Below are 25,746 nucleotides of genomic sequence, written 5' to 3'. Positions count from 1 at the left end.
AGACATTAAGTGTGGTGCTTTTAAGGATGCTGATGCTTCTATTACCACTAGTATTCAGTTGTTGCTGAATAAGTGACTATCCTGGAGGAGGCTCCTTGCAAAGTGCTGCCTTATCCACAAGAGTGTCTCCCTAAACTCAAAGCTGTGTGCACAAAGTGTGTGTGCTAGGGCTCCTCCATTTGGGATTAGTGGAGAAGGATGTGCTGGTGCATTCCACGTGCACATGTGATGGTCTAGAACAGACTGTTGAGAATTTTTTGACTAAGCAGAATTAAGAATTTTGTGTTGCAAGGTTTGCCTGGTTTTGCTTGGCAACAAAATATTCTCTTTTCCCCATTGCACACTTGACAAATGAGACACTGAAAGACGAGTAGATACTTAGATAATCTCAGGTTGTCTTTTATTCACTATTTTCTGCATTTCTGCTATGATCCATTCCCGGTATGACCTGAAAGACAGAATGAAGGATTTAGTGCTGCAAGCAAGCATGTATGATGTTTCAACAGTGAATTAATACTTCCCTTTTTTTTACTATAGATATCATGACTCCTACATTTTCATTTAGCTAATAAATTAGCTAATAAATTAGACTACTGCAAAGCCTAGTCTACATGGAAAGTAGAATGAAATAGTGGAGAGAGTGGTGCCATTTCAGACTGCAAGTGGGGAATGCCATTCTTGAATATTATTCCACATGTAAAGCTCCCTGTAAAATGCTAACACATCAGGGCCCTGTCCCTTCTGTATGGATTTTCTATTTGCAGAGAGATGTAGCTTTTGTTTGTTTGTTTTTTGGTGTAGGGGAATATTAAAAACGTGCCTTACACATACTCTGAATTAGTATACCGTGGTACCTCGCAAGACGAATGCCTCGAAAGATGAAAAACTCGCAAAACGAAAGAGTTTTTCGTTTTTTGAGTTGCTTCACAAGACGGATTTCCCTATGGCCTTGCTTCGCGAGACGAAAACGTCTTGCAAGTTTGTTTCCTTTGTCTTGCAAGTTTGTTTCCTTTTTCTTAAAATTGTGCATTCACTTCGATGAGCTACTCATAGCACGCGGTGTGGTAGCCTTTTTTGAGGTTTTTGAAGACTTTGATGATTTTTGAAGCTTTTCCGAAGTCCGTGCTTCGCAAGACGAAAAAATCGCAAGACGAAAAAACTCGCGGAACGAATTAATTTCGTCTTGTGAGGCACCACTGTAGTCTAGTCTTCTACCTCATTGAATGGCATCTGTAGGCACATTCTAACTTTCCTGAGAGTGAGCCCTACAGGAAGCATAGGGCTAGTACAGCTTGTGTTTCTGGGAGCCAGAAGCCAGAATTTGTAAATGAGTAGAAGGTTTTGTGTCTGGTCTTTTATCTCTCTCATTCTCCATCCCTTTGCTGCTAAACCACCTGCTTCAGAAGCATCTGATTGCTACAGAATTACTTGCCTCCACATCTGGACTCGATGAAAGCCATTAGTTCAGAATTCTACTGTGGAACTGCAGAAAGCAAAAAGAGAAATACTAATTGACAATGCTGCAACCAGACAAAGTGTATTTTCTTCTTAACAATGACTACTAACTTGAGTGTCCCTGATCCAGAGGACTGTGAGCACAATGTGCTGCTCACTCACTACTGTAACTGCATTTCTCATAATGCTGGATTTAGCTAGGTAAAACTGTTACAGCACAATCTCTCTTTATTTATTTATTTATAAGCAGAATTTCTATGCTGCCATATTATAAAATATCAAGGCAAGTTGCAGCAACAAAATACAAAACACCATTAAAAAACAATATATATATATATAGAATTATTAAAGTGAATAGTTAATTGAACCCCTGCTAAGAAAGGCATGGGCATAGCGGGGGGCAGCTGCCCCCCAAATGAATCAAAATCAATACAAATCTGAGTTCTGCTCCCCCAACAAAAATCCTGGCTATGCTCATGAATAAAGGTATTCAAGAGATGCTGGAAAGTCAAAAGCGAGGGTGCATCCTGAATCTCTGCTGGAAGAGGGTTCCACAGCATGGGAGTGGTGATATTAAATGCTGTAGCCTAGCTGAGGCCAGCTAGGCCTCTATAATCTGGGGGACAGCCAACAGCTCCTCCAAATATGGGAAGACCCTTCTACCTTGTGTGTGGGTAAAGTACTGTACTCTCCACTACCCATCATGTTTTATCCTGACACAGTCATCTTTATCCAGCAGTTGACTTGCTTGTGCTGTGCAGTATGGGATGTCACTGGCCTATATAATATATGAATGGAGTGGGGTCAGCATAATTGAATACTGTCTTCCTCAGTCCTTTATTGCAAATGAAGATGCACACAATACATATCCATGTATGCTGCTATGCACAGAAAATAGACAAAGCCCCGTATACATTTTGGGAGCACCGCCCACAGCTTTGTTCTCTGCATGTTGCTACAACCCTCTTCTGTGGATTGGAATTTGCATAGGAAAGCTCCTATGAAACAATGCTGAAAGCTATGTAAGCAAAGTTCTACAATGAGTAATATACCTACCTGGCTCCAAGACAGACTAATAAACTGCAAGGAAGCATCTAATCCAGTCAACTCTGCATAGGTTGTGCTCAACATTCACTCTTATGAAACAGCTTCATTCCTACTCGAGTCATGGAAGAAAGATTGAAGCTGTCTTTTGACCCCAAAGGAACCCCACTAGTTAGCTATTGTTGTTTAAAGGGACCCCTCAAATGTTGGAGGAACTTTTTTTGCTTAAGCTTAGAGTATTGAGTGTGTGGCATCCTCCTTATTACCTCTGACATCCAGCCGGCACTCTATTTCAGCTTCACCACATTCATTCACAGCTTTGCAAGTGTAGAGGCCTCCATCAAATGGGCTGGGCTTCCGGATTTCCAAAGTCAACACTCCGTGCTTACTAAACATGCGGTATTTGGCATCTCCAGAAAGGTCCACTTTGTTTTTGAACCAGAAGATTTTCGGCTAAGTATATGATAATAGAAAAAGCAAAGATGAAACATGGGGTGAGGGGTACCACCAACTGAGAGTCCAGTGGAATACCTACATTTCTTTGAACCTTGTAAGAGACAAATGTTTCATCTGAGCCGCTTTGTTCCAAGGAATACCTTGCAAAGTAAAAATTATTGAAACATGCAGCTGAAGAAGACCTGGGGATCTGCTGAGGAGGTGGTTCAGGCCCACCAATGCCTCAAAAAGGGGAGGGGAGTCCATCAGCATGAAAGTCCTCTTCCTATTAGCCCTCTTCAGTCAACAGATGCCACAGGACTTTTTCATTGGCTGTATCCAACCACTTTCTATTATGCGTCAGTACTGTTCCTGCAGTCCACTCTAATTCCATCCCCTCTTCTTTTCTTGCTGCTCTCCACACAAGGTGTGCAGGCTCTCTGCTCTTCCTAGACATGTAATGTTGTGACCTGTCCTGGTACCTGCTGCTGCTAATATTAATGTCTAGGCTGACTTCTGGTCCTGAAATCTTGCAATATCAGCACATAAGCTCGCTGCAGGTAAGAGTATTTCACCTGCTCTCTCTTGAGATCTCCCTGCTATTTAGCAGCTCTCAACCTCACCCACCCCATTTCTGGTCCACCTGCCTGTAAGCTACCCCCCCCCCCCGTGCTTCAAAAATATAATTTATTCAGCCAAGTCAACTGGAAGAATGGCATTATTTGCTCACTAAGGGTACCAATGTTCCCCTCGCTCACTTAACTGCATATTGAGAAAAGAGGTGTGTGTACCTTTGGGCTTCCTCTTACAGCACAGCTGAGCGTAGCATTGTACCCAGAGATCACGGAGCGATCTGGAAGAGGGTGAGTGAATTTTGGTGCTTCAGAGAAATCATGTTCTTTGTAGTTGGGGGGTTTATAATCTGTGCCTGTAGTTTAGGGTGGGTAGAAACAAAGTCAGACGCACACTTCTTTTAATCTTGCCCATGATTTAACATAATTTTAAAATTGGCAGCTGAAATTATACTGAAATATTAAGAACCAGGATGATATCTTCTGCCTGTCCTTCAGATATTTTTTTTTTAAAGAGAAGGAACATCCTCTAAGGTGTTCTACTTCTCTCTCTTGATATATCAGCGAGGCAGCAGCCTTTATTTAGCACATGAGTAGGAGAACCTAATATGAATGGGTTGGGAGCTCCAGGTCATTTGCCCTTTCCATCTTCTATCACTGCATCCCCCTTCATTCCAGGTCTCCTGCCCTCCTAGCTGAAAAAGCAAGAGGGCAGGAGACTCCAGCACTTTCCACTCCTAAATTCCTCTGTGCCCCCCCCATACCTCTCTGCAGCACTCACTCACTTCCCCTGTCCCACTCCTTGATGCTGGCTCTCTTCTCCTTTTCCCTGTAGGAATGAATGCTGGCCATTTACATCTAGCATTTGGAGCATCAATAGGACAGGGTCTCATCCGATTCCTATCCCCTGTTGGCTCTAGCTATTCAGAATCACACTTGTTTAAGGTCTCCTGGGCGTGGCAGAAGGTTCGGAACTAGCTAATATTAGCTGTTACTCTTCCCACATTGTGCTTTCACACATTCCTCTAACATCATGCTACAATGAGCTTTGGAATTTTTTGAAATTCTGCCATCTATATTTATGAATGATAAATTTCAAGGCCAAATTCTACCTTGCATTACAGATTATGAATTGGAATGTTTTAGCCTTGTTTGCATTTGCTGATTGCTGTGAGTTTGGCAGGCAACTATCAAATACTAATGATTATTGCATGTTACTTATCAAATAATTTAAGAACAAAAAGTTCCATTCCATGTCAGCTGTCAAAGACCAAATACAATGGTGTGCTAATCATCAAATGCCACCGCTTTTGAAAACTACCTTCCAAGCACAGGTCTAAACAGTTTTCCCATTACCCTATTCTTTCCCACGGAAAACCAGCTCTTAGCTGTAAATCGGAGCAAATGTCAATCCGAATAAGCCCTGAATTGCCATTTGCTCTGAATGAATGCTAAAGAGCAGCTTTCCCTGGGAGGGGTTGGAGGAGAAGAAGCAGCACAAGAGGAGGTGTGAATCAGTCCTTTGTTAAGATAATGGCCGTGGCCAAGTCAATTAAGCAACCTATCTGCATTACCAAAGAATTGACCATGTCGTCATAGGAACAACTACAGTAGCTAATGGTGCTACCCGAAGGAGGGATGGGTCTCCCCTTCCCTGGTTGAATGCCACAGCATCCGTGAGCACAATAGCCCTTTCCCACTCTTCTTATTCACCAATGACTTGTATACATGAAGCATGAAGGGCTTGAGTATAGCTATCATGACTAGTAGCTATTGTTAGCCTTATCCTCTATGAATTTATCTAGTTGTCTTTTTCCCATCTGAAATGAACTTTATTTGCACAAGAAACATAACAGGACCAGTGCCTTTCTCTCCAGGCAGTGTACATTTAAGTTCATTGAAACAGTCTTTAAAGTTGGTAGTTTCAAAACCAACTTTAAGCTTATGGTAGTGAATCCTACAGTTCAACTATGCACTATGTGAATTTTTTTTTTTTTTTTGGCCACAATGTGCAAGTTGATTCTTCCTGAGCAAGACTTGATAATGTGCATGACAATGTTATCTTTAAAAATGCTTTCTACAATTTACCCAGAACAGATGTTAACCAAATCCACTTCTAATTTCCTAGAAATCTTATTAAACTGGCCACTTTTCCAGTCAAAGGCCAATCTTAGGAACAAGATACATATTTTCATTTGAAAATCAGTTTCAAATTGAGTCCTGTGACCCAACCACTTCTTGAATTTTAAATTTATCAATAAGGCCCAGAGAACTTGATAGCTTTGCAACCAGTATAATTTGCTTTAGTTCTTCAGATCCCCTTCCTGAAAACGTCAATTTAGGTACTCTCTGTTACCTGTTTTTTTAATGTAGGCAGAATTTTTGGTGTTGGCAGCATTTTCACTCAACCCATACAGATTTTCACTGAAGACCCGGAAATAGTACTCATTTCCCATGATCAAATCTGACGCTACACAATTAGTGCGTCGATAGTGCTCAAAAACTATGTACCATTCCTGAAATGAAATAATCCATTGTCAGAAAATCAAATCTTGTGAAGGTCACAGTCTGGATTTTTGGAACAAAATCCCCAAAACATGTTCAACACAGGCAGGCGAAATACGGGGGTGCAGCTGGGGGAGGGGTAGTGGAAACAGCGGGATTTCCCCATCAGCCTGACTGGCAACCCAGAATTCTGGCAACCACTGTGTCAGGAATAATTTCTAATAAATCCAGTGACTGCCACTGAGTATGTTCGTGTTTTCTCAGCAGTGCAAAAGACCTCCAGTCATGGATGTTAAAGTCATAAATAGGAAGGGAGGGAGTTTCTCACATCTTATATTTTTGCTTTTGCCTATCTTGTAATTGGAGAAAGAACTGGCAAACCACTCCAGTATTTTGCCAAGAAAACTCCATGGACATAAAAAGGAGAAGCTTTGAGAAGAAGGTGAGTTTCCAAGGCATGCTCTGGTTCACGGAGAATCGAACATGACTAAGACTACTAAACAACAACGAATCTTGTAATTTATCATGGATAAATAGTCCAAGTGTGGCTTCTCAATTATGGCCCGCTTCTCTATTTTGTGCAGCTCCAAGCTAGCCACTTGTATGGAGTGCAATTGCCTAAAACCACCATTCTCCTGCTGACATGATTTTGAGTCATGAGCTCAGACTCAAGGTATTACAGTTTCACTGTACATACTTTAGGGTGGATTCATACACTCATTCAGCCCATTACCCTTACCATTGTTTTTTTGTCTGCCTTCTGGACAGTGTATCCTGTGATTGGAGCATTGCCATCATCCTGGGGTGGTTTCCATTCCAGCGCAACATTGAATCCCCACACATCCACAATCTTTACATTCTGAGGAGGACCAGGCTTGTCTACAGAAAGTCATACAAAAGGTATTCAAGATCTACCACTCAGTATCTTCAGGAAGAAAAAGGAGCAAGACTTAAATCGTCTACTGCTAACTGATGGCCATTGGTAATAGACAAACATCAAAAAATGTTCTGTTAACTGAGCCAGTGTCCCAAAACAATATTGGCAAGATAAAGACTAACTCCTGCAGGCTGCTGTATAGATCAATGCACACATACCTCCCACAGACATTTAAGGTTGACATCTCCAATTAATAAAAGGTAAAGGTAAAGGTACCCCTGCCCGTACGGGCCAGTCTTGCCAGACTCTGGGGTTGTGCGCCTATCTCACTTAAGAGGCCAGGGGCCAGCGCTGTCCGGAGACACATCCGGGTCACGTGGCCAGCGTGACATCGCTGCTCTGGCCAGAGCCAGAGCCAGAGCCGCACACGGAAACGCCGTTTACCTTCCCGCTGGTAAGCGGTCCCTATTTATCTACTTGCACCCGGAGGTGCTTTCGAACTGCTAGGTTGGCAGGCGCTGGGACCGAGCAGCGGGAGCGCACCCCGCCGCAGGGATTCGAACCGCGACCTTTCGATTGGCAAGTCCTAGGCACTGAGGCTTTAACCCACAGCGCCACCTGCGTCCCCTCCAATTAATATTGCTCCATTATTTGCTCCCACTTTGGCAACAATTTGCAAATGAATGCCAGTTTTTGTTAGCATTGCCATAACTAATAAAGATTCTCATTTACTGTAACCATGGTTGTTTGGAAGCTTAGAATAATTAATACTTTCTCTTGAAATTCAGTCCAGCATATCATCGCTTTAATTTATGTCTGAATCCAAAAGGCAGCAGCATATGTCTATTGGCTACATCCATTAATCCCTTCTTAGCAAGACAACTGTCAAAGAAAGTTAGCTCTCTAACAGACTCTCCAAATGCTCTGAGTAATTCACTAGTTACCCCTGGGAATGTTGGACTGGGTTCTCAGCCTTCTAAATGATATGTACACCACTTCACAGTAACTGAATCAGTTCTTTCAGTTCTGCCTTCATCTTTTCTGCTTCCAAATCATACAGATCTGTTATCACTGTTTTATATACATTAGAAATAATAATAATAAATAATAATAATAATAATAATAATAATAATAATAATAATAATAATTAGTATTATGGTCCAAAATGGTCAAAGGCCTGGAAACGATGCCTTATGAAGAACGGCTAAGGGAGCTGGGCATGTTTAGCCTGGAGAAGAGGAGGTTAAGGGGTGATATGATAGCCATGTTCAAATATATAAAAGGATGTCACATAGAGGAGGGAGAAAGGTTGTTTTCTGCTGCTCCAGAGAAGCGGACATGGAGCAATGGTTCCAAACTACAAGAAAAAAGATTCCACCTAAACATTAGGAAGAACTTCCTGACAGTAAGAGCTGTTTGACAGTGGAATTTGCTTGACAACCATATGTCAGGAGTGCTCTGATGGTGTTTCCTGCTTGGCAGGGGGTTGGACTCAATGGCCCTTGTGGTCTCTTCCAACTCTATGATTCTATGATTCTATGATTATTAATATCACAAAAAATCAAACTAGAAAGTTGATAGTACTGGGGAGGGACAAATGTAATCTGAGCGAAGCAAGCCTTAGACAACCTTGCCTATTAGCACTGAACTTGCAACTTCCTTAAACCAGAATTAGAGTCAAACTGTGGCTCTGTGTACACATTACCGACCTAAAAAGCATCTAGGTTGTTTTCCCACCCTCAATTGGGATTGAAGCTGGTTTGGGGAAAATCCATCAAAACACAGTATTTTGTAAGAAATGACAGGATATATATGGATTGTGGGAAATGCCGTGTTTACACTGTGTCCCAAACTAACAATGGGAGCGTACTGGATGCAGGATAAGCAGGAGTGTGTAAACAGCCTACATGTGTTGTGTGAATTTCATGGCTCCCGACATGTTTTTGCACAGGCAAAGGATTAGGCCTTTCACCCTGTACTGTGGCTCTCATCCAAATCTGGCATCCTTATGGATATTTTTTCACATTATGTATGTAGTTCAAATCTTAGAGAGCAGCAGAAAGAAACTCACAGCGCTAATCTTACATTGGTTATTACAGCTGGGAGCTGTGGCGTCAGTAATGTTAAGCAGGATTTACACACACACATGGAATAGCCTTTGTAAGAAATTTTAATAGCCAGCTGGTTTTTATGGGATCTGAAGGAGAAAATGCAATTAGCTGAACTGATGCTGTTAAGCTGCTTGAGTGACGTCACTCATTGCTCTCTCTCTCTCTTTATAAATTGTGTAAGTGGCTTTTAAATTTTTTTCTGAAGTATTGTGCATTTTATTGCTGCCAAGCCTCCTGCTGCCAAAAAGGCTGGATAAAAATGGGCCACCCTGGTGGGGGTGGCTAGAGATAACAGAGTTCATGTTTTTGTCAGTCACTACATGCAGTCACAGCTTTTTTGAATTCATTGTATGCAGACGTTCATTGTCCTGTTACTGGGGAGTCACCCTTTGTGTACACCTGGGTGTTCCCATTCATTTCAGTGACAGAAGCTGCTCCATGCGTCCAAAAGAAAATATCAGTTGACATTTGTATACAGCACTTTCAAGTAGTCAAATTGCTTCACATGCATGAATTGTGATCCTGACCTGCAGGTCCAATCAGGCTGGCCAGGCATCACTATTTGACGGGCAAGGCTATGCACACCTGACCGACACCACATATGGGTGGAGAGGGGGAGAGATGGCAGGTTGGAGGGGGGGGTGGCAAGCAGCATCCTGCCCACGATATGGCACTTAGAAGCCCTGATTGGTGAGACTTCAAAATGCAACTCAGGCTATTTGAAAGCCCTTTCCAAGGCTGCTCTGCTCATTCAAACTGGCTTTAAACCTTTGAGGTTTAACTAAGCAGCACAGATGGAAAGTACAGAGTCTCATTCTCTGCCCTGGTTTTTGCTTTGTCCACCTGGAGGCACTTGCAAAGCACTTCGTAAGCCCCAATGATCATCTGATCATAGGGCCAACATGCTTGCATAGGGCTATGTCTTTGCCCTTATGGCTTTGTTTGAAGCCATGTGGGCAACCCTGCCCACCTGTTAACTTGGCCTGGTGGGGGGAGACAGGGGCCAGAACCAGTTCCCCACTCCTACTGTAAGGTAAAGCAACATACAGTGGTACCTCGGGTTACAGACACTTCAGGTTACAGGCGCTTCAGGTTACAGACTCCGCTAACCCAGAAATAGTACCTCGGGTTAAGAACTTTGCTTCAGGATGAGAACAGAAATCATGTGGCAGCAGCAGGAGGCCCCATTAGCTAAAGTGGTACCTCAAGTTAAGAACAGTTTCAGGTTAAGAACGGACCTCCAGAACAAATTAAGTTCTTAACCCGAGGTACCACTGTACTGCAGATCAGGGAGGGGGGAAATTTAGGTTTAGGTGCCTTAGGCCATCTAGTGGGTTCCTGGCAGAGATGATTTTAGAAGTAGCTCAGTCTGTTAGCCACCATACAGCTACACTTGCCTTTTTTTATAAGAACAGGATCATTCCTGTGAGTACTTGAAGTGCTGTACATACACCTGCACCAAATCCCTGCATTAAAGTGACTGTGTTTAAATGGGAAATTCATAAGACTCCAAACAGTTCCTTACCCATTATCTGAATGGTAATAGTAGCCTTATCTATCATGCTTTCTATTTGCACCTCTACTTCATATATTCCAGAATGGTGGCGCTCAGCCTTTCGGATGAAGAGAATGGTGTCTGTATTGCTGTTTCGAATTCCCACCTCCTTAGAGTCTATTGGCTGACCATCCTTTGTCCAGATAACTTTAGGTCTAGGTTTTCCCTGCAGAAGAAAAAAATGGAAAGCAAAGCTACTGAGTACTTGGCACATAAAGTGCAAAGGAAGTCATGTTGGGCCATTCCAAAATGCAGAGCTGGACTAAACTTTTAGTAGGACCAACCAAAATGTCACAATATAATGAGCAAGCTTTTGAATCCTCCAGTATTCTTCCTCAGCTTGGATGCTACACAAAGCAGTAGGGTAGGAAAGGGAAAGAGGGCAAAACAAACAAAAAAGAAAACACTGGCTTGGTTATTGCCATCAGGTCTGTACTCAATCTCAAAATGGAGTTTGCAGATTGGATTAGTCTGCTAGGGACTGCAGGTCTCTGCTTGCCGTAGCAATGGCCAGCCCCCACTTTTGGAAACATAAAGGCCAGCAGTTACCCAGACTGAGCTGGCTCTTTGTTTGTCTTCCCTACCACTTCCTGCTTTGCATAACATCCAGTCTGATAAAGAGTTCTGGAGAACTTGAAAGCTTGCTCACTATTCTTTGACATTTTGGTTGGTTCACATAAAGGTTACTGCCCAGCTGTGGATTCTTGAGTAGTTTGTGCCTTTAATCCCCTATTTCATCTGAATAAAATTATTATCTCTTGTTCAACTATTCCGTTTTTGCTCATTCCCTGTATCATTCGACACTTTTGCACATAGTAATAACACACACATAAAGACATCAGATCCCTTTTATACCTGTCTTGTCTGTGACATGGTTGACTTAATAATTCTCACCTATATTTGCTCCCTGAGAATATGTCAAAACTTCATCTCCACAGTGTGGTGTGGTTGGATGAGACAGCATATTTGTTAGTGTCAAAATATTGTCATTTGGGAACTGGGAAAATGTGATTAGTTTCTCAAGCACAACTTTTAAGATAAGCCAAGTAAATCCTCCATAACAAGTGAGCAACATTTGATTATCTGAACAGACCTTAAAACCGATATATAGGTTTTGAAACCGTATGACTGTCAAATTGAACGAGCTAGGAAAGCACAGGACTCCAGGTTTATATAAGCCATGTAGACTATTCTGAAGTGAACATTGTTTTCTTATTCAGTGAAATGGAAACTGCATCTCTCTCTCTGTGTTTAATGATGCACAAAGCTACCCTTCCTTTAAACAAATAAGGAAACCTGGAATGGGGCAGGGGGAGAGCTCCTGAAGCACAGTGGTCTGCCGGGAATTGCCGGATTGAAGGGAAGAGTTTGAATAGCAGATTCAATCGAGTACCTGGAAAGGAACGACAATGTTGATTGTATCACCCACTTTCTTCATTAAAGTCTGTCGGAGATTGCGTGGCAACCAGATTTTGGGACGCTCTGTGGATCAGAGGATTATGACGTCAGGGTTTTTTCTCCAATTTACTAGATATGTCATATGTATCAGAAAAATTGAAGGTCCACTGCAAGCAATTAAAGTTTGTAGAAATCCAAGAAATTCTGAAAGAAAGCTGTCGTGATCCTACTAGGGATACTCAGTAGCTGAATATGATTCTACATTATTGACTTCAAATGAGTTTGTACCAGTGGCAAACATTGTAATGATATCTGAAAAATAGAAGCCATTGAACCTCTTTATACAGCAGGGCAGAAGTATACAGCCATTATCGTTAAGAGCCATGCAATTAACATGCATAATCTCCTGTGGGCCACATGGAGCCAAGATGATCACCACCCCTGATGCTTTTCTTTCAGGAAAGGGAAAAGAGAAAGAGAGAGGAGGGTGAGGAGAGGGTTGTTGGTAACAATGTTGACATTCCCCTCCTTACCAGCTGCATGGATTTAGTCAGAGCGCCACATATCACCTACCCCTACGATAGGGGACTCTGGGATGTGTTCTAGGGCATGGCTGGCTGCAACACTGGACAGGAGTAATTGATGCTGCAACATTTTGTTGTGGTTTGCAGAGTTGGCTGTCTCCAGTGATTGATGTTTTAGAGCAAGGTGGCTAATTTGCAGGTCTCCAGATTGAACTCCCACCATCCCCAACCACTACTCATGCTGACTAGGAATGATGGGAGTTGGAGTCCAACAACATATAGGATGATCACAGCTGGGAGAATGGGGATAATAATGAGTTGTCTGTTTGCTTCTGACTCACTGAAGGAGGTTCTCTTTATCTGTGGCTGCTACTCTGTCTGGATCCCCCTGCCTTTAAGTAAGTCCCTCTGGGTTTGGGATGCCCTGTGCTTGTAATTTAATAATAGTGCTTTGGGTCATTCTGGTGTTAATAGAATCCGGGTCACGTCTTTTAGAACTCCAGACAGAAATAAGGATTGAGAAGTTATATCAGTTGAGCCGTCTTTCTGGGTTCCAGCCAACTGAATTAGACCACTTGTACTCTTGGGCTACAGACAAGGTGATGATTAATGACCGAGATCATGAATGTTCACCAGACTGACAGCTGGCTGTTTGGCCTCACTCCCCTAAGCAACAATCCACACCAAGCATGAAATATCAGAAATAAATGCACAGTAACCTCGCAGGGAGAAGGAGAGCTGTACTGAGGAAGAAAGTAATTTTTAAAAGCTGTGTGCAATTTAAGTATTAATAAATAGGGCCACCGGTTTATCGCATATCAGAACCAAAGTTCCGCAGGTTAATACGGATCCATACCCCAGATCTCCAAGAGGTGAGATTTCAGTGATTCTAGTGCTGGCTTTCCCTAGATACTTACGCAAGATCTCTCGGACGGTAACTGGCTCTTTTGTAACAGCTGGCTGACTTGCACCTGCCAGGTTTACAGCAGTGATGCGGAAATTAAGTTTGTCTCCTGTGACCAAATCTTTAACCAGGACAGAGGTGCGCTCAATCAGGCCATGAAGTGCTGGGATCCATTCTGTGGCTGCAAAAGCAAGATCACTTACTGTTAGGCAAAGCTTTTCAAGCAGAGGTTTACAGAACTATGCCTGAAGGCACAATCCCAAGCATTTTTACTCATGTTTTCTATTTGTGCTGCTGCTTCATATATTCCAGAATGGTGGCATTCAGCTTTTTGGAATCACAGCTAAAGCTTTTGAAATAACAGCTAAAGCACCCATGGCATCCAATGCACTCTAAGATACAACAACTTCACAAAACGTTTCAAAGACATGCAAGATTGTGATGATCACAGAAATATAGGTAATGGTTAATTCCTTTAAAAGGGAATCTCTGGGGCTTGACCCTACTGGAGAACAATATTTCTGTCCCCGTTAATCTCAGATGTTTGAAGACAGATGCACGTTGCTTTTCATTCTGTACCAATACCAACCTCCATCTCCTTTATCTGCCCAAGGCTACTGCCTTTCTCAGTTAAAAGCTGGCTAAACTGATTATCCTAGAACCTAGATAACACTCACACCATCCACTTCAAGTACCCTTAAACAGCAGCAGCCTGCTCTTTTTTTGCCACCTGAGGCAAAATGGGAATTGCCACCTGCTGCTTCTGGACTGTGCCTCCATATCCAATGCCACCATGCCCTGGCTCTTGATGAACTTGGTAGGAGCTGGGACACGCCTCAAAATATTGCTGCTTGGCTTCTCTGCCTCGGGGTGTGGAAGACAAGTGGCAATGCCGCATGCCAGAATACTGTCCCTCTCTCTTGGTGGTATAAGCAGTGGGGCCAGCGTAGCGCCACTGCTTGCACTTTTGCTGCCTCATGGATGGGCAGCTCTGCTTTTAAGCCACTTTAAGACTCAACTTTCTAGTAAGGCTCTCCTTGCAACTCTAAGCACTGTGGTTTTTTTTTTAACAGATTCCACTTCCCCCAATCCTTTTGGGGAACCATGACTGTTAAAGTGGTGACATCCACACCATGCATTTAAAATATGTTTAGAGCATATGGTGCTTTCCATCAATCCTGGGACTGTAGTTTATCTCTCAGAGAAATACAATTCCCAATACCCTTAAGTTACAGTTTCCAGGAGTCATTGGGGGAAGGCCTTGGGCTTTTGGTGTATGATGTGCATGTGACAACAATTCCGAAAGCACCAGGGGCTTACTCACATCCTTCTTTACAGTACTCAATGTTGTAGCCATCCAAGCCTCCTGCTCCAATTCGTTCAGGCGGCCTCCACTTCAAAGTAACAGAAGTATCACAAATGTCTTCTACTGTGAAGTGTGTTGGCTCACTTGGAGGAGCTAAACAGAATAGAAAATCCAGAGCCTTTGGGTTATTTTTAAAGTGCTAATAATATATTGTAGCATTCATATTAAAATTATCAAAATGGCGTACAAATGCTTAAAACTTCGCAAGATAGAACAAATCATTAAACAAAGAAACAAAACAAATCAATGTTGTTGGTGATTGGTTCCTGTCAGGAGCAAGGCTACTGCATTCTGCACTAATTGCAGTTTCTAAACAGTCCCACAATAGCCAGTCCTTGCAGTCATGAATTCATAGCTGCTAAACAAATGATGTGGCAATTACGGTACTAATCTTCAAAGTGAGATATTAGGAGGGAAAAGGCATTAGCAAGAGATTAGAAAACATCATTCTCTAGAATGAATTCGTGTGACACAAAGGTTTTCTGCTAAATTTATAACTGAATGAGACACTAAGCTTCTGCTTGAATGGCTCTTGATGAATGCATTTCAGACAAAATTAAAATATTGGCAAAATGACATGGATATATAATAGGCACAAGAGCAGTATATATAAATGGCCTTACAATTTTTTTTCACATGTATCCTATTTCAAAAAGATATTAGGATTGTTTTTGTGTACACTGATTAAAATGCAAATAAGAGGTATAGAAATGCTGTAGGTTAATAAATAGCATAAGACTTCATAATTAAGCAAAATAGCATAAAAAGAATTAGATGTACCCTAATTACAAACAGGGACATATAGGGATGCAGGTGGCGCTGTGGGTTAAAGCCTCAGCGCCTAGGACTTGCCAATCGAAAGGTCGGCGGTTCGAATCCCTGCGGCGGGGTGCGCTCCCGCTGCTCGGTCCCAGCGCCTGCCAACCTAGCAGTTCGAAAGCACCTCCGGGTGCAAGTAGATAAATAGGGACCGCTTACCAGCGGGAAGGTAAACGGCGTTTCCGTGTGCGGCTCTGGCTCGCCAGAGCAGCGATGTCACGCTGGCCACGTGACCCGGAAGTGTCTCCGGACAGCGCTGGCCCCTGGCCTCTTAAGTGAGATGGGTGCACAACCCCAGAGTCTGTCAAGACTGGCCCGTACGGGCAGGGGTACCTTTACCTTTACTAATTACAAATAGTGATTTACTTCATATTTCTGTACCTCACAACTAGCAAATGGCCACTAACTAGACCTCGATGCCTTATGCAGCCAACAAAGAATATAAATACAAGGCAGCTGTTGTCCTAGTGCTATAGGTCCTGAATTCAGTAGATGCACAGCAAAAGTGCACATCAGTTGGTGGTAGGAATTCTGCTAAGTTAGGGGAATGCCAATCTCCTGCTAGCTTTTGGTCTAAGACAGGGAATACAGTATTCAGTTTTTGAACTCACTTTGAGGGTACATTGATGAGACCAGTGAAATTCAGTATGCATGGGCCCCAGGTATGACACCAGTAGGATCCATAAGTCCTAATGGATCTACAATAATTTCTGTGTGGTATGTGGAAAACCCCATAGTTCCTATATGCAGTGCTCATCTGTCTGCTCTTGGCCACAGTAGCCCGGGGAGAAGAGTGTTCATGTGTGAACACTGGGGGGGGGGGGAACATTTTTCCTCCTGAGGACCTTGGTAAAATGCTGCCCTGTGTGAGGCCATTTGACACCTTCCCACCAGCCCTTGCGGTGTTGGCTTAAGATGGGCATTGGGAAGGAGGTGCTGAACTCTACCAGGGTCCTAGAGCCCTCCTTCCACATTCCCAAAACCCAGTAAGCTCTTGCCTGGCTTTGGGAAGGAGACAGAATTCTAGGACCCTGTCAGAGCTGTTACATCTCCTTCCCAAAGCCAGACAAGTGCTTACTGGGCTTTGAGAAGGCGCCTTCCTTGGCTGCACACCTGGTGCACCCATGCAACTCACATTGCCCTAAATCTGCCTCTGCCTCCAAAAGCCAGTGGTGGGTGAGGCCAGAGGCAAAAATAAGTGGAGAAACAAATATAAATTTATACAGTACAGCAGTTTTGAAACTCACCCACTCCACTGTACCCTCCATCCAGACAAGAGGCATTATAAAAGTTTAAGGATTTCATCCAGAAAAAAACACTTGGGGTGCAAAGCAGGGGCAGTGAGGGGTGCAGGCTGGGGAGAATTGCAAAGGCCTGGAGGATCACCGGACCTCCAGATCCAAGGTTCCTCACCCCTGACACAGGGGGACTCCAGAGTCTATCCTAATTTGTGTAAATGCATATGTGTGAAAGAGTGAAAACACTATGTGAGTTTTGTGTCTGTGATTCCAGAATATGTAGGACAGGGTACAGCAGATATTTGGATTACATACAGTATAGGACTATCCAAATATTATAGTATACCAACTATATATATATACGAACTATACAAATTCACATTTGGGGCAGTGGGTCAGTTTAGAGAAGTTCAAGATTATTACCTACATGGTCTGAAAAGTTTCCCTGTATCTAAAGATGCTGTGAATTTAAGAAGTACCATTTCCACCCTTCAGATTCCACTGTGCAAAACCAAGCTGTTCTGCTCCTTGACAAAACATTTCACAAAGTCTGCAAAGGGCCTATCTCTGCATGCAGAGACAGATACTCAGTCATTTTGGTTCATTTTCAAATCATTTAGATTCTGTGTATTAGAAAAAATAACAATACCTGAAGTAATTTTCCCCCCATGCCATGTGTGTGGTTATCATAAGCCAGGGAAAGCTGTGGTATTTAAACACATTGTGTGCATTATTTTAAATATTTCAAAAATACAGAATGTTCCCTACCACATAACACCATTTAAAAAATAAATAAATATCACATAGCAGATGGAGAACCTAATGTTAGCATCCCACATCATCCTGCTGCAACATTTTACTCACTTCTTAAACTATAATTAAAGCCAAACATTCAAAACAGTCTTTAAAAGCATGTGCATCACACATAGGAGTATGGGTGGATTACCACATGGCGCATGTTACAAACCAGTGCCTCATCTCCATAGTTGTAGGATGGAGCCTTATTTCTAATCAAGTATATCATTTCTTATTGCAAGAAAACCCTGAACCTTTTAGTTCACTTGATTCCTGTAGAGGTTCTTGTCTTTCTTCGCTCTGCACAGCCCAACTGTTGAGTGTTGGCTGAAGATCAGAATTAACCGCCTCCTCCTGCTCTTTCTCGTTCTCTGTTGGCCCATCGCTGGGGTTTTGTAGTGGCACATTATTTTCTTCACAAAACTCATCCCCTTCCTTATGGTCTTCTGCGAGTTGAACCACCACTTTAGTCATTTCTGTTGCTGCTCTACCTCAGGCACTCAGATTGCTCTTTCCTCCCTCAAAGGCTCCCACAGTTTGCTTTTAGTTCAGGGACTGATAGAAACACCGTGGGGTCATCATGATTATTTATAGAAAATAATTCCATGGATATTTTCTTAATCAGCTATCCTTGCAGCTCCGCAGGGGGTGGGAGTAATGAAGCACTGGGTGGGATACGGTGATATTTGCACCCATAAGGGAATGGGGGAAGCTGAGAGGCAATGGGAGGTCACTGTCAATTAGTTCCCCTCTCTCATCGAGACCCAGCTTGCCTCTCACACCTCTAATTTTAACAGTTAGAAATTCATCAGCAATTTCATGAAATTGGAACCTTGCTACTCCCATTTGTGAAGAGGGTTTTAGAAAAAGGTTAGAAAAGATAAAACAGATCAAGAAGGAGCCAACTGTCTTACAAATATGGACTCTGTGTCCCGACTGAGTGGAGAAAGAGAAGGTAATTGTGTGCCCATGTGTCATCTCCTTTGGATGTTTGAGAAGTAACACAATGTGTGTTGACACTCACCAATTGGCATGAAGGGCTGTGAGGCAGCACTGGGCCGGGACATACCAACCGAGTTGACGGCGTAAATTCGCATCTCATACACAACTCCTTCAATCATTCTCTTCGCTTCATATGACAGGTCCTTTAGAAGGTCAAAGTTCAGCCTCATCCACCTGTAGCTCTTTTTCTTCTTCCTTTCTAAGATGTAGCCTACAAAGTGAAAAGAGACACCACGGATAGAGAGCCTGTTCTACAAGAGACACAAGTACGGCCATTTTGCTTTTACTGCACGGAAACTCCCAAAGCAGATTCTGTTTTACCAAATTTACATTTCAGAGCTTCTCCCATTTAGTTGCTCTGTACATAGGTTAAGGGAAGCAGTAAATTAAAGAATATTTTGCTGCTCAATCACCTGCCCTTTAGCTAATTACACAATCAATTCCATTTAAGTGTGTGGTATTACATCCACACACGCCTGGCGTTCCCTGGTCCATGGGGTCACGAAGAGTCGGACACGACTAAACGACTAAACAACAACATTACATCCACACTAACATTTCCACAAGCCAGCCTTGTACTAGGGAATTCTCCATCCCTCTCCTTGCTGTATCCCTGTTGCAATCCCTGAAAAGCATCTTCTATTGATCAGGGTATCCTCAGCAAGAGCACAGGGTGTGGTGTGGTGGATGATGACTGGAAGAGGGGTGGAAAATTCTTTCGTATGAATTTTTCTATGCTTGTGCTAGGTTGGGTGTACCCCAATTTTATACTACAAAAATATACAAGTTTATGCCATTTTTATTGAATGAACAAAGAACAAGATAACTTACCATTTAATAAGAAAACAAGGTGAAAGTAACATGGTTAGAAGGAAAGACCGTCTTTAATATTTTCTCCTTCGGTCCCTACTAGTTCTTAAGATGGGCATAGGCAAACTCAGCCCTCCAGATATTTTGGAACTACAACTCCCAACATCCCTAGCTAACAGGATGGGTCAGGGAGTTGTAGTCCCAAAACATCTGGAGGGCCAACTTTGCCTATGCCTTTCTTAAGATAATAAGCTTTGCCTTTAACTCACAGCTTTATGGATTTAACATTTGCTCTGGTTTATTAAGCCATTTCAGATTTATTTGCTTAATCTACTGGCATGAAACTGGATCCTAAAATTGTTTACTCAGAAATGTCCCGCTGTTTTCCATGAGGCTTACTCGCAGGTAAGCATGCCTAAGACTGTACCCTGAACCAACTAAAGCCTGATCCCTAGAATGGATACAATTCAAACCTTGTATGGACTATTTTAGATCCACTCTGGATCCCAGTAACAACCGCTCTCCTGCCTAATGTGCTAAGTTCAGCTGTTCGTCAAAATGCGACGATAGCATTCTGTGAAAGAGAATCAACACTGTTAATCTCACTTTTCAGAAATGCTGACGACATTGTATCAAACGCATACCTCTGAGGCATTTTAGCCGACTTACAACGATTCTGGGAAAGGACTAGCTTCTTAAGGAGAGTTGAACTGAAGGAAACTCTAATGATCACAGATGGACTAACAACTTAGAATAGCCACTCATCACTTGTCAAGAATATGGCTCAAGGGACCAAACTCTACAACAAGCCCAAGTACCAGACCTTTTTTTACATTTACTGCATCAAATCTATTACAGGACCTAATAATGTCAACAAGATTATTAAGTGCTCACTCACCTGCACATCTTCTAAAATAATATATGACATCAGCCACCAGCCCAATTAGGTCAGTGCTTAATTAACAGTGCAATTCTATACACGTTTACCGAGAAGTAAATTCAATGAAGTTCACTTGCCTCAGAGATATGCTTTGGGCATTAAAAATAGAACCACACAGAAAGCAGTGGGGGAATGTTTCAGTCTACTAGGACACACTCAAACTTTGATTTAAGGGTAGCCATTTCCATGACTAATTACAGCAAGAAGACACAGAACTGAAGATTACGAATGAATTTGATAACAGGTGGTCGTCGTATAGTGCAACTTGACACACTATTACTTAGAAGTATCTCACTCAGAAGAGAGTGGCATGGTGGGGTGCTGCTGAAGGCCCACCCTTCTGACAACATCACAGCTAGTTACCTGGATGAGGTAAGGGTAAGGCAAACTCAGTGGTGAACTCATGCCTGCGCAGGTGTTCTGTCATGACTGCTGGACTGACTCTTTCGCTGTGCCCACACAGCGCTAACATCACGGGTAGCCTGCCCTAACCCTACAGTCCTGGTAAGTGGTAGCAACACTGCTGCTGGGAGAAAAGCTCTATGGCACCACCCTATCATGCTCACCACCCCTGATCCCACTGTGTTCAATGGGGCTTACTCCTTAGCAAGCGTATTTAGGGTTAAGAGCCATTTTCTATAGATGATGTTAACAACACCTTTTACTATGGATAAGGGCTTTTTTTTTTTTTTTTAGCCAGAACTTTCTGGAACTCAGTTCTGGCACCTCTCAGGCAGGTGCTATTGCCATTATAAGAGAACAAGGGAGATGTTCATGGTGAGTTTTCTTTTTCTAGAAAAATAGCGCTGGTTGATATGATATAATAAGTGAAAAAGAGGAACTTGAATGTACATAATAAATCCTTATGGAATTTACAAATGCAAAAACTGATACAAGCACCTCTTGATTCACTTCTTTTGTTTAGAATACTATCTAATGAAAGCTTTTATTTTATTACTGGGATTACCAGTCACACATTCCCCACCTCTCCCTGCACACACTTATTAATTATAAATTATTATTTCATTTCTACACCACTTTATATTTTCATACACTTTACATACCAACAGATGGACAATACACCTCTCCCTCATTTTCACAAACCACATATACAAGCTCACCACGTTCACATACAGATCACACATCCATATCTCCCCCTCTCCCCCCACATGCCACATACACATATCTCCCTACCCGCCCCCCCCCCACACCTTGAGCATCCACACTCAAATGCAGAGAAATTTTCCACAGGTGAAAGAAGTACTTGCTATTCCCAGATAAAAATCCATCTCTCCCCCAAATCTCCACAAAATACACGAAGGCCACCAACTTTGCGCCCATGGACACAGGGTTGGTGATCCCTATCCCATTAAAACCAGGTAGCCATTGTAAAATAGCACTTTTTGTGGGGCTTTGGCTAACATTTCACCCAAAGTTTGGCAGTGGTTTCAACGGCTGAACCATGCCAGCAGTGTGTGTCCTTTAACTTCAGCTGGTTCTGGTAACCGTTTCATCCTGTCCTTCTATCTTGATACTTGATATTCCCATTAGTGACCTTGTTCAAGGGTATTCCATTGAATGTGCCCCAGAGTGAGAGCAGCTTTGCACATTGCAGCACTGCCAGAGGAAGTAGAAGTGGTCTGAGCTTCCTCTTTGTGTGTTTCCTGAACAACAGATGAAATTGGGAGAAATCGGCAGGCATTTATGTGGAACACATGCTTATCAGTAGTCCAGGTTTCCACTTTGAGCACCCCTGAGAAAGATGCAAAAGCTACCTATTAGCCTATTTGCAACTGAGCCACCTTAACATATTTATTAACATATGCCTTTAACTACTCAGGCCAGGATACCCGGGGCCTTGCCTCGTACAGACATGTTCAGTCAACATTATCAGAGGATGCCTTGTTTGTTGTGCTATGATGGACTGACTGCTGTCTAGCAGCAATGCAGAGGCAAACCTTTATTGCAGTGATGCCTCTGGAATGCTACCCAGGAGACACCAACTTTGGCGTATTTCAGATGCTTATTAGAAACTTACTGCTTAGTGTTGTACGCACGTTCATATTCTGAATAATTTTACTTGTTACTGCCTGTAGATATTTGCAGACAGGAATTGTGTTAGAGCAGGGGTCAGCAAACCTTTTCAGCAGGGGGCCAGTCCACTGTCCCTCAGACCATGTGAGGGGCTGGACTATATATTTTTTTTGGGGGGGGGAATGAACGAATTTCTATGCCCCACAAATAACCCAGAGATGCATTTTAAATAAAAGGACCCATTCTATTCATGTAAAAACACGCTGATTCCTGGACCGTCCACAGGCTGGATTTAGAAGACAGTTGGGCTGGATTCGGTCCCTGGGCCTTAGTTTGCCTACCCATGCGTTAGAGTTTCAACTCTTCTTCTTCCAAACCAATTCAAGGTTTGTTTGTTTTTATAGCAAGTGAGCTAAAAATTGATTAAATAGAATAAATAAAACACAGTTCCCACTCCAGGTGGTCCACAGGAAGCAAGACTCACTCCCCACAAATCTTCTTTCAGTGCTGGTGGGGTATTTAGTAAACCACCCTTTCAAGAAATAGCAGTAATGCCCATATTGTCCTCAAAATGACAGAAAAACGAGATAGATGGGAAATCAAAGAGATAATTGAGGAACTTTTGCCTATTTCACAGTGTCATGATTATATTGTAAAATATAATAATTCACAGTACAAATGTATTTCTGGGAATGTACAGAAAATCCTTCTCATTCTTGATACAGCCTTGGCCCAATATACCTGAAGGAGCGTTTCCACCCCCATCGTTCAGCCTGGACACTGAGGTCCAGCTCCGAGAGCCTTTTGGCAGCTCCCTCACTACGAGAAGTGAGGTTACAGGGAACCAGACAGAGGGCTTTCTCAGTAGCACCTGCCCTGTGGAACGCCCTCCCATCAGATGTCAAGGAAATAAACAACTATCTGACTTTTAGAAGACATCAGAAGGCAGCCTTGTTTAAGGAGGCTTTTAATGTTTGATGGTTTATTGTGTTTTTAATATTCTGTTGGGAGCTGACCAGAGTGGCTGGGGAAAACAAGGCAGATGGGTGGGGTATAAATAACAAATTACTACTACTACTACTACTACTATCATTACTATCATCATCATCATCCTTCAGGTGATGTTTTCACTATAGCAATTCTTACCCAGTACTGGCTGTCCTCCATCATACTTTGGAGGCTGCCACTGCACTGTACAGTTATCTTCACCAACATTAGTGATTTCGGGAGCCTCAGGAGGGTCAGGTACATCTGGAGAAAGAAAGAGAGGTAACAAGGTTGCCTGTTTCCTTCAAAACACACATGCACACCGTATTTCTATTGCTAGTGTTTAATTCACCACAGAATCTATTCCTATGGAACTTGCTGTCACAAGATGTAGTAACAGCCACCAGGTTTAAGAGGGGATAACACAAATTCAGAGAGGGTGAGGCTATCAATGGCTACTGGCCATGATAGCTATACACAGCTTCTGAGGGTTATGCCTGCCAATATAAGGCTACATGCATGTGCACCACACATTTAAGGCACATGGCTTTAAACAAAGAATCCTGGGAACTGTAGTTTCTTAAGGGTCCTGGGAATGGTAGTTCTGTGGGGGGTTAAAACAGTTTCCAGGGTTCCTTGGGGGAAGTGATATGTTTTAAATATATAGTATATACACAGCTTCAGTTGCTGGGGAACACAAAGAGGAAAGGGCTATTGCATGCAAGTCCTGCTTATAGAGGCATCCAGTTGGTCACTGTGGGGAAGTGGATGGTAAACAGACCTTTGATCCGATCCAGCAGGGCTCTTCTGACGATTCAGTATTCCCTATTCACACAACCAGATTTACTCCTTCATTTTAGAGGTTCCCATATGAATGTGCTGTAACCCTATTTATGATTCTAACAAACTGCATAACGCTCCCTCTTTGTTGCAGGAAGCATTCTTCGTCTTGAAGCATTTGTCATTGCAACTTTTATCTAAAGAGTCTAACATTAAGTAGCTTTTTCATTTCAAAGAAAGTGTGACCTCCTGATAAAACAAATACATGAATTGCACAGCTGATTTTGGGATAAATTCGAGTATGATATATTGCTTGGTCAACAGGGCAAAGCCACATCTCTGAAGCAATTAATGAATGAAGGAATGAAGGAAACAAGAGAAAGACAGAGACAGTGAATCTCATCTAAAAACTCAGTTTTCTCATATCTCTTCTCCTCCTAAGTCACAGAGAGAGGGCAACATCCATTTATGAAGGTCACTGTGCTTCATGTTGTGTTTAGACAATGAAGACAACTACTTATTAGGGCTGCACTGATCAGCTGATCTGTCCATTAACCCTTTTGATTGACTATACTACCAGATGGCAAGTCCCCCCCCCTTTCACTCTGCCTGCTGTGTGGCACACTTGGCCACAGTAGGCCAGAGGGACATTGGCAGGAGAAAGATCATCTGCAGGGTCTCCTGCTCCATTGGAAAATGTATTATTCTATCAATGGTTGTGACTGCGTGTTAGGCTGGCAGAGAGAAGACTTGGCTCACTTGTACCAGGCTTTAGAAAGTGCCCATCTGCCTTGCTTACCAATCACTTTGACGGTGATATCAGCTGTATCTTCCCCTGCTGGGTTCTTAAACGTAACTCTGTAGACTCCCTCGTCTTCCTTCTCAGCTCCTTCAATGGTGAACACACAATGGTCTTCATACATCTCTACACGGACTCGGCCTTCAGAATCAGAGAAGACCTGTGAGCAGTTATGGGTTGAAAGGTTGTTTTGTTATGTTGCTTCTGCTCTTAGACCGAGGTAAAGTTCGCAAACCGGGACACTACTTCCAGTTTTGCAGAGTAAACCGAATAATTCATAAACAGGGCTGTTCTTAAACCGAGGTACCACTGTATGTGTCATTGATCTGCGCTGGGAACAGATTGAGCCACTTGTACTTCCTCCCTCACCAGCAGAGATCTGGGAAGACCAAATAGTTCCTGGTAGTAGACCTTAAACTGATCCACACTGGATTTGGATGGGTGACTATAGACACTCCCTCCCTAGTCATCACAATGTGATTTTGGATGGATGGAGTTCTGAACCACTTTCTGGTTTTGTTCTTTAGTTTCCCTATGCCCAGTTTTAGAAAGGGCTCAGAGGGATTCTGCTCTAGTACTCTTCTAATGCCAGTGTGAGATTACTGCCACTCCACAGATCCTTGCACACAGCAGCAGGCTGTATACACATGATTCTCTCCTCCCTCCCTCCCTCTCTCCACAAGGATCTCTGCACATTTAGCTGTGGAACAGATAAATAGTGCTTGGCTGGCAGCCCTGTAAGTTTAGAAGGGTTGTTCAAGTTCAAAAACTCTGAGTCCAAAGAGAGACAGATTTC

General features: G+C 42.8%; 1 protein-coding gene across 1 annotated transcript in view; it reads right to left on the bottom strand.

Annotated features, from left to right (window-relative positions):
• Window positions 1-1,219: 1,219 nt before the first annotated feature.
• The window catches only part of MYBPC3 (myosin binding protein C3), a 67,997-nt gene continuing 43,470 nt past the window's right edge, over window positions 1,220-25,746 (bottom strand). Inside the window, exons 21-32 of the mRNA XM_079996071.1 lie at window positions 24,951-25,137; window positions 23,531-23,635; window positions 18,623-18,811; window positions 14,705-14,839; window positions 13,394-13,561; window positions 11,948-12,036; window positions 10,525-10,720; window positions 6,751-6,890; window positions 5,863-6,022; window positions 3,726-3,862; window positions 2,766-2,952; window positions 1,220-1,483 (exon numbers count right to left, since the gene is read on the bottom strand). Of these exons, the coding sequence (XP_079852197.1) occupies window positions 1,473-1,483; window positions 2,766-2,952; window positions 3,726-3,862; window positions 5,863-6,022; window positions 6,751-6,890; window positions 10,525-10,720; window positions 11,948-12,036; window positions 13,394-13,561; window positions 14,705-14,839; window positions 18,623-18,811; window positions 23,531-23,635; window positions 24,951-25,137 (1,704 nt within the window). The 3' untranslated portion in view covers window positions 1,220-1,472. The remainder of the gene's footprint in view (window positions 1,484-2,765; window positions 2,953-3,725; window positions 3,863-5,862; window positions 6,023-6,750; window positions 6,891-10,524; window positions 10,721-11,947; window positions 12,037-13,393; window positions 13,562-14,704; window positions 14,840-18,622; window positions 18,812-23,530; window positions 23,636-24,950; window positions 25,138-25,746) is intronic.

Source organism: Podarcis cretensis (genome assembly GCF_951804945.1).
Source record: "Podarcis cretensis genome assembly, chromosome: 1".
NCBI lineage: Eukaryota > Metazoa > Chordata > Lepidosauria > Squamata > Lacertidae > Podarcis > Podarcis cretensis.
The sequence above is the reverse complement of the archived record's forward strand: the minus strand, read 5'-3'. Positions and strand labels throughout refer to the sequence as shown.